The 9,785-nt window shown below is 43.1% G+C and overlaps 1 protein-coding gene across 1 annotated transcript in view; it reads left to right on the forward strand.

Moving 5' to 3' along the window:
- Positions 1-9,463, forward strand: part of LOC109874562 (xenotropic and polytropic retrovirus receptor 1 homolog) — a 33,001-nt gene extending 23,538 nt beyond the window's left edge. The window contains exons 8-14 of the mRNA XM_020466533.2: positions 306-485; positions 706-868; positions 1,506-1,700; positions 2,021-2,187; positions 4,078-4,214; positions 4,351-4,572; positions 4,726-9,463. Of these exons, the coding sequence (XP_020322122.1) occupies positions 306-485; positions 706-868; positions 1,506-1,700; positions 2,021-2,187; positions 4,078-4,214; positions 4,351-4,572; positions 4,726-4,780 (1,119 nt within the window). The 3' untranslated portion in view covers positions 4,781-9,463. The remainder of the gene's footprint in view (positions 1-305; positions 486-705; positions 869-1,505; positions 1,701-2,020; positions 2,188-4,077; positions 4,215-4,350; positions 4,573-4,725) is intronic.
- Positions 9,464-9,785: the final 322 nt, after the last annotated feature.

Below are 9,785 nucleotides of genomic sequence, written 5' to 3' on the forward strand. Positions count from 1 at the left end.
CTGGTTGAGTTTTAGTCATATCGTTCTGATAATTACTTATCGTTCATATTATCTATGTGGCTTTTTATGGTCACATTTAGTGTAGTGTTACTGAATCTAGCTTTTCGCATTAGTATCAAGTAATTTGCTTGAATTCTCTCCCTCTCTGTCTCATATTGAAACTAGCTTTATTGGCATGAAAGGAGCAAATCAGCTGTTGCCAAAGCAATAAGCAGTAGAATGGAATGACACGAATAGATGGCGTTTTCAATCCAATTACAACACCAGTTAACCTGCCTCTCCCCTCCCTCCTCTCCCCCACATAGATTGCTGGTTTCCTGGGGGTGCTGTGGTGTGTGAGCATCCTGTCCTGTCTGTTCTCCAAGTCCATCCTGGTGCCCATGCAGGCCAACCCGCTGGTCCTCTACGGCTTCTTCTTCCTCTTCCTCATCAACCCCTTCAAGACCCTCTACTACAAGTCACGCTTCTGGCTCCTCAAACTGCTGGTGAGACGCTCAGAATGCCGAAGAAGTGTACTGTCAAATGTTATATGGCCGCAGAACATGTCTGAACATGTGCCTGTCATCATGACGGGGGGGAAAATATAGACATTTTATGTTGCCAAATGCTCTGTCTTTGTTGTCCTATGCATCCTTAGTAATATATATATATCTTTCTCTCACACGATCTCTCTTCCCTCTCTCCCTATCCCTCCCTCTCCTCTAGTTCCGTGTGGTGACAGCCCCGTTCCACAGGGTAGAGTTTGCAGACTTCTGGCTGGCCGACCAGCTCAACTCTCTAGGGGTGGTTCTGATGGACCTGGAGTACCTCATCTGTTTCTACAGCTTTGAGCTCGACTGGAAGCAACAAGACGGGCTACTGCGCGACAGTAAGCAACGGACACACACACACACACTAACACACTCCAAGCTCTATGGACAATAAGCTTGTTAGTTTGACTATCAATCAGTCAGCTCAACAATCAGGGCTTTTCTCATTTCTGGTGGCTACTTTCATTTCTCTCTTCCTCTCCTTTATCCCTGTCTCCTCTCTCTGTATCTCTCTCTTTCTCACTCTCAGTCATCACAACACGCAGCCTTATCCAAGCATACAAATCTCAGTCAAAACAAGCCCACACTAAACATACCCTCAAGACTTTTGTACAAACAAAGTGAACTCGAGTCCAAACAAACAAGTCCACAGACGGCTCACTCCAAACACTATCCAGTCCAAATAAACATACACACCCACCTAGCCTTGTTCAAGCACATTTTATCCCGTTGATGTTATTATTTTCAAGGGTGTTACGTGTTGGAGTCAACTCCCATGTAAAACTCATGAGTATATTAAATTCCTGTAAATAAATTCTATGTCCGACCCAACAGACAGGAATTTAAATGGAATGTATTTGGCAGATTTGATTGGTTGACTGATAATGTGCTTTGTGATAGGTGGAGGCGTGTGTCACTCCTACTCGTATAACTGAATTTTATTGGTTAATTCCTAATCGATGTGTATTCTGATAGGTGGAGGCGTGTGTCACTCGTACTCGTATGGCGTGCGGGCAGTGATCCAGTGTCTGCCGGCCTGGTTCCGCTTTGTGCAGTGCCTGCGGCGTTACCGCGACTCCAAACGGGCCTTCCCACACTTGGTCAACGCAGGGAAATACTCCACCACCTTCTTCGTGGTCACCTTCGCTGCCCTCTACAGCACCCACAAAGGTATGGAGAGAATGTTTATAGTCATCTTAGACTGGGATCTAAATGACATATCGTAAGTACAGAACTGTTTTGGGCCACTACGCCGGTTGACATGCATATACCAGTGATTCTCATAAGAGGAGAGAGGATCCACAAACAATGGAACAACAAACAAGGAGAGATTCGTACAGTAATGGTATTTGCAATATAACGTTTGTAGTTTCTACGTATGCACTACGTACCAAATGCTTGAATCATTGATTGAGCGGGTGCTTTGTTGATTGATCAGTGATTTGAGTGATTGAATATGACCCTTGACCCCTATGCCTCTCCCCTCCTAGCTGAGCGTCATGATGACACCCAGATCTTCTTCTACCTGCTGATTGGCTGTTCATTAGTCAGTTCCTGTTACACCCTGGTGTGGGACCTGAAGATGGACTGGGGCCTGTTTGACCGCAATGCAGGAGATAACACCATACTCAGAGAGGAGATCGTCTACCCACAGAAAGTTAGTGTGCACCTCTTGGTCATAACGACCAAAATGACAAATATAAGTTGAGTAGAGGCAATCGTCCAAATACAGAAATACACACACACACACACACACACACACACACACACACACACACACAGTTCGGGAAAAACATATGCCTCAAAGAGGAACAGAGAGGATGTAGGGCTGGTCGATATGTAACTAATTTGAATGTATGTTTCTGTGCAATATTCCAAATGCCTGTATCGCAAGAATCAAGTTTTTTTTGGTTCTCATGAGAGTTTATGTCCGATTGTTCTCCTGTTGTCTTTTTGGTCTCGTCTCCTTTGTTCCTTCTCTGCTCTGAGCACCTTTCCATTTACACCAACGATCGGAGTGTAATGACAAGATGCTCATGTCTCTGCCCTAACAATGGGAGTTGTCCCAAAGACGAGAAGGTAGTCAACAAGCTTAGGCCCGAAATAAGCCCATAGAAACGCATTGGGCTAATTTGTGAAACCTCTCGCTTTCGCCTGTTCCTCTGTTTACACTCACACACAAAGCCCCTGACACTCGCACAACAAAGATGAGAGGTCACGTCTTCCTCTCTGACAAGTGGTTTCAACCTGCTATTTGCATGTGAGGTTTGGTCCAACAGAATGGGTCATATGGACACAAACACATTGAGACATTATTTTACTGTAACAGAGGACAAGTTAACCTTTCTAATCATACCCTCAACTGCTCAAAGTTCACACAGAGCAGACAGTACTAAAACAGGAGTATCAATGAACGTTGATTCTGGACAATTCATTCTGTGTCGCGCACGGCATTGCAGTACCGCTAGCAGCATTTTGGCCACCGACTGTTATACTAGTTGTCTAATTAAGCAATAAGGCATGAGGAGGTGTGGTATATGGCCAATATACCATGGCTAAGGGCTGTTCTTAGGCACGCTGCATCACGGAGTGCCTGGACACAGCCTTTAGCCGTGGTATATTGGCCATATACCACAAACCCCAGAAGTGCTTTTTTGCTATTATAAACTGGTTACCAATGTTATTAGAGCAGTAAAAATAAAATGTGTCATACCCGTGGTATATGGTCTAATATACCACTGCTGTCAGCCAGTCAGCATTTAGGGCTCGAACACCCAGTTTATAATCTGTGTGTTAAAAATGTGCAATAAACATAAAACACAATTTATATAAGGAATTGGCGACTCGATCTCATTCTGAGAAAGAAGGTAGGCCACTTGATTTCAACATCTGAACAAAGTGGACAGGCTAGTCTGCTGTTCAAACAGTTGGAGAAGGACAGAACGGTGTGTTCATAACAATTCAACTGTTCTGCCTTGTTAACTAGCAAATCGATCCTTGAAACATAAAGATTAGCTGGCTACTCACTAGCTCGTGGGCTTGTGCTAGAGAGATTATGAGACCCGGTTTTATAATGCCTGCTACAAGAGGTTAGTCATTATTAGTGAATGTGCTTTATACATGGTTCTGGTTAAATTTGTAAGAAAATATTTTTGTAGACAAACCTGAAAGCCAGATCAGTGATTATTGCAAAAAAAAAAAAAAGGTTAAACTATTTTGATTAAATAATTAGTTGGTTTAATGGTTGTGGAAGGCCTAGGTGTAATTTCACAAGCCCTGAATTCATTTAGATTATTGTTGACTGTTTGAAATGCAGTGTATTTGACCTTTTAATTGTACAACAAAGCTTATTTAGAAATGTATGTCGTAAATAGTCCAGAAGTTAGGAAAACTGGAAATGGAGAATGATTTTTAGGCCATAACACCCAGCCATAAGACGATGTCTGCTAATGCAATGAATCATCGTTCAAATATTTTCAGGCCTACTATTTTTCTGTAATGTCAGAAGATATGTGATGATAATACATGGGTGTGTGTGTTTGTTCAGGCCTACTACTACTGTGCCATACTGGAGGATGTGCTGCTGCGTTTTGCCTGGACAATACCCCTCTCCCTGAGCACCACCAGTGCACCGTCAGCTGCAGACATTGTGGCTACCATCCTAGCCCCTCTGGAGGTCTTCAGGTGAGATTACATTATCTGAAGATTCACGGGTGATCATTTAACTAAACACTAAATACCTCCCTCAATGGTATTTCATACATGAAATGAATGTGAAACACCTCAACATTTCACTTGATTCTCTTCCGCTCCACTGCAGGCGTTTTGTGTGGAACTTCTTCCGCCTGGAGAACGAGCACCTGAATAACTGTGGCGAGTTCCGTGCCGTGAGGGACATCTCAGTGGCTCCGCTGAACGCTGACGACCAAACGCTGCTGGAGCAGATGATGGACCAGGAGGACGGAGTCCGGAACCGCTTGGGCAAGAAGAACTGGAAACGCTCCTACAGCATTTCCCTGAGACGGCCACGCCTCGCTTCCCAGTAAGGTTATACAATTGCTCCACACACATATAATGGCATGCCTGCATACATACACACAAAGCTGCAGCGTGTCCCTGAGACAACCGCGCCTCGCTTCCCAGTATGGTAATAATGTATGGCTGTGTTCCCCTCTACTAAACTTCCTCTCCTCAGGACCAAGACCCGGGACACCAAAGTTCTCATGGAGGACACAGACGATGACACCTGACATCAGGCCAGACCCATTGCATCCATAGCATGGGTTCAGAACCTCTTTAAAGGACCACGTCCCTCCTAGGGGCATACACCCCCTCCTCCCCCATCAATCAGTCGATCAATCATTTGATGACCCGCCCCCTCATCAGTCCATCACAGAGCTGCCTATCTGCGTCAACACACAGAGTACAAAGACTTGAATATAGGCGTATACAGAGGATAACAATTGGAGACAAATACAAATATCACACACACCTTGGAACAGCTACTTTTAAGCCACTTTGTTTTGTTACGTTCATGGACCATTTAGTGCTGAGTTGATGTCACCCGTTGTTTTTTATATTTCATGGGGCATAGACAAAACACCAAGACTGTGTAAATGTTGATGTAAATATCAGGAAGAACAAACGGGGAATGGACTGTTGATTTCAAGATGGCTAATCAGAAATGATGTAATCTAAAAAAAAGACTGAGAGCGTTGGACTCTGAACAGTGATCAGACACTCCTCTGCAATCAGTCTGGTCCAAGACTTTCTTATGACCTTTTTTGATGAACATGATGATGACGATTACTGTATTGATGTGGCTGTCCTTTCCATGTGTGATAAGTTCTTCCACGAATACCTTGGTTTTTATTTTATTTTGTTTAATTAAATTGTTATTTATGCGAGGGGAAAGATGCCTAAAACATTTGGTAGTGAAATGGGGGAGGTTCTGATTTGAAATGGCTGCTAAAGTGTCTGCCTAATGTTGCCCAAAAATAACTGTTCCAAGAACTTGTTGGTAAGGAGGAGAGCAGTTTGTTCTAATGGTTCAGTATGGGTCGGTCTGAATATAAGGCTGATCAGTGCTTCAGGGCATCTCATCCTTTAAAATGACATTATGTTCAAAAACCCTCAGGAGGCTCTGATTGGACAATTCTCTTAAAACAAGCCCACCCCTTCCCGGTCTTCAGAACCTTTATAGGGAACATCCCCCCCCATGTCTATTTCTATGGGCAAAAGCACATTCCATGACAAAAACTGTTCACACCCCCTTTTGTTGGCGGAGAGGATTTTGCAGCTTATTTCCTGTAATTCTATACATTCTGCCATTGGGTGAAGATTTTTTGGTCCATTTTTAAGCTAATTTCCTGCAGTTCTACATATTTTGCGTGTTCATGTGATATCTGAGTGACTCAAACATTACAACAAAATCAATGGGCTAAAAGACCTAGCTAAAAAAACGTTATCTGACATGGACTAGTTGATCTGGACATTTCTGACAAGTTATAAATAGCTCTCTGAGGTCTGCAATGACGAGGAAAACTGATGATGCACTACCCAATTTCAAAATTGCACCTTGTGCATTCAAGAGTAATTTGAAAGCCAGACAGTTCCCGACCCCACAGTTTGGGAACCACTGGTCTAAGGTACAACATTTTTAGATAGACGTTATAGCGTAAATGAAAATGTAAGAACTTTCTTAAATGAAATCATATCATTTGACAACCATGTTTGTAAGTTTTCAAATGATATCACACTCAACCGTTTATTTTTCCCCAGTGATGTGGACGTCTCATGGACGGTTGGGGTATGCAAAATGGGTCAGCTTTGAGCACCTCCATCTCCTGAATGCTTTGACACTCAGGTCCAAAAAGTCACTTTCTGACCACTTCCACCATGGGCAAACATGAATGAAAGGTTTTGTTCAAATCAAAGGGGTGCAGTCAGAAAGTGATTGAAATCACATGGAACAACCCCTATACCAATATGGTTTAACTGTAGCATTGTTTACTTTCATGCCAAATCTTGGATGTCTTCTTTTTATTTACTAGTGTGAGCTAACACAGTCTCTCTCAGTAAGCCCTGGTAGGTGTGAGAATGACAGAATGTATGACTATTGCTCTTAGAGCTAGTCAAATATCTGAAACATTCCATTGAGAGCTGGGCTGTGCTTCCAAAGTGTAACGCTTCACTCAAAGCCCATTTTATGCTTGATCTGAAAATGTGGTCAGAGGCTCCGTATGGAGGGTGTGATGCAATTGCGGCGTCTCCGGAGACACGCAGAGGCCAAATTGAGCTCCATACCCCCTCACCGTGAGCCTCCCAAATGTTGTAACAATGCGGAGGGCTCCGTATAGCTACATACACACAAACTCACTTCCTTGACAACTTCCTTTACAACAGCTCTGCGCTGCTTCGCGGAGCGCAAGAAGTATGAACGCCCGGACTTCTGCAGAGGCCGTGTCACTGTAGAATGCGGCACAGCCAATGCAGACGTCAGATTGATCCTGCAGCACCTTTTCCTGATAATGCACAGTAGATAGAAATTACATCTATAGAAAATATATTTCACTATTAGGGCCCTTTTTCTTGGCCATGTGACAGTTTTTTTTAGAGAAAACCACATCCTAAGGTGCCACCAGCCACCTGTGATCCCTACATCTGTTCTAGACATCCTAGTTCTATATGCGATGTTGTGCTGCTTTGCGTCCACTAAGCACCACAGCCCAGGTCTCTTCTGAAAGCCCAGCTCTCTTCTATCAGTAGGGTCGGTTTCCACTGACTCTGTTATAATTGGGCCCCAGTGTTTTTCCTGCTCAGGTGTCAGTTTGGAAAACTCCTGGTCCTTGCCATCCCATTAGATCGCAGGGCTGAACACCCAATGCCAGTTAGGAGTCACGTGTGTCTGGGGATGTGCAGGGGTTGGCCTCTTCACCTGCCCTTAATATTAGTAGTTGTTGAATTCTGCTGTAAAACAGCATATTCCTCTGTAGCAGAAATCTAAGTCATTCCATCCAGACAGTTTTTTAATTTTTATGTTTTATTCCTAGCCTTGGATGTGTTCTTAGCTCAGACACTTCTCACTTTGGGGGATTTGTTGAATGTATCATTCTGTTAGTAACTCCAGACAATAAATGCAATGTGTATGCTCTCACATAATGACTCCAAAGAGAAGGGTCTGCATTGGCTCACCTAAGGAGACTTGAATATTAGAATGCATTTCATGCATTTCAGCTTTAAGTGTTCTGCTCTGACTGAGCAAGAACCATTTCCCAGAATCCCTCCCTTCCTAAAAGCCACCTGAGGGTTTTAACCCCCACTCTGTATAACCAGGTAGATTTACTAACACTGTAAAGATATAAGCAATCGTATAGTGCGGAATCCTAACTTGATATGCCCAGATAACTCATCTCCCATTGATATCAATGCACGATGTTCAAAGGTTTGAGTTAACCCAAGTATATCTCAGGTTCGGTTTTGGCCCATACTTCTCAAGCTGCATTTCGTAGTTCATAGGTCAACTGTAATGGTGATTATGGAAAGCCTGATGGAGCTTAAATGTGGTCTAGGGGGAACTAGTCTTAAATAATGTGGTGAAGGAGAGAACCATGAAAAGACAACATGGTGATCTATTAGTGTCTCTGTTCCAAGTAACACCTTATTGCTGATATAGTGCACAAGAAGTATCATGCTATATTGGACTATATAGGGAATAGGGTGTCATTTGCGATATGCCCAGTCTTTTTATGGTTGAGCTTTCCTGTCGGCCTTGCCCAGCTCAGATGGGATTCTCCACAGAGGCCCATAGACTTGAATGGAGCTGGTGAGCAATAACGGCCATGCGTAATCCCTGTCATAAGTCTTAATAAGTGTTAAGCAATGTTTGTACCCGAGGGAGGAGGGGACCCCAGTGTCTCAGGGCAAACTGTTGATTTTCATTGGACCTCAGTGCTTTGTAGATCAATGAGTCAATATTTAACTAGATTCCACCTCATCCGATTGTCCAATTTCTGACAGAAATAAATGATTTGCCATAAAAGTGTACCTACTTGTGCACTTTAGCTGCTATATAAGAACCATTATAGGCACCGAATAAGCGAGCGATTCATTTGTTTTTTTCCTGACGAAAATAAGAAAGATGGGGCACAACTAGTAACGAGTCACCCTGTGCGACCTTGGGTCCCCCGCCCGTTGTTAAGATGGTGATGCCATTCTGTTACATTTTCAGATATTGTGGTCTCTACAGGTCTGAAGACTGCACCTCTCTAGGTCAACCAACCAACCTAGTGGGAGAATAAGCAAATATTTACCCTTTTGTTACATTCCTAATGTAACGTCACACCCCTGAGAGAGTGATATGGAGGGCCCACACACAAAGATATTGTAAATATACACACACTCTGAAGTGCTTACACACACCCTGCTTACAAGCATACCCTGTACACACACTTACCTTGCTTGGAGTATGATCCAGCTGATCTATGAATGCTAAGATTGGAGTAACACTGGACCCATTCCCCTGTCGCTTCTCATTGGATCACTGAATCTCTCAGAGCTGTCACTCAAATGGATCCTCCCATGGAAGAAGAGTTGAATCTACTGTAGCAAAAGCCTGGACCAAAACAAAGCTCTTTAGAATGTTTTGTGAAACGTAAACCATGTTTCCCTTATGCCTAGAACGTTATAAAGACTTAATAAAGACCATGTATGGATTATATGAAACGGACGACCATTACATGTCCATGTTTCCCGCGAGTGTTGTTTTTATGTTTCAGTTTTTGGACATGCTCGCCCTATGTACTGTCATCGTACCCTGTACTTCTGGTCACTGTAACTACAACCTTAAAGGAGTACTCGTCATGAGTACTCGTCGGCATTCTCTGCTAACTTAGGCGCCTGGATCGTCTCCCTGACCCTGTAATTCTGTTTTTGAGTTAAAAAAAAAAAAGAAATCTAACAAAAAAAATGGCTGGACTCGTAGCTCTTTATTTCCATCCTTCTGTACTTTTTTGTTTCCTATTTTATTCATTCTCTTCCGTAATTTCTTTGTCCAGCAGGTGCTGCGGTTTCTATGACCTCGTGAGGACATTCTATAATGTTTGAATGTAGAATGTAGAATATTTTCCTATACATTTTGGTTTCTTTTGCAGAGGGAGGTGTCAATGAAATGTCTTCTTATAGCTACTCAAAGTAGTAGTTTCATGCCCATGCTTGGCAGTCTGAAACCTCCCATGCTTCTCCTATAAATGGAAA

This window comes from Oncorhynchus kisutch, linkage group LG30, assembly GCF_002021735.2.
Source record: "Oncorhynchus kisutch isolate 150728-3 linkage group LG30, Okis_V2, whole genome shotgun sequence".
NCBI classification, from domain to species: Eukaryota; Metazoa; Chordata; class Actinopteri; order Salmoniformes; family Salmonidae; genus Oncorhynchus; species Oncorhynchus kisutch.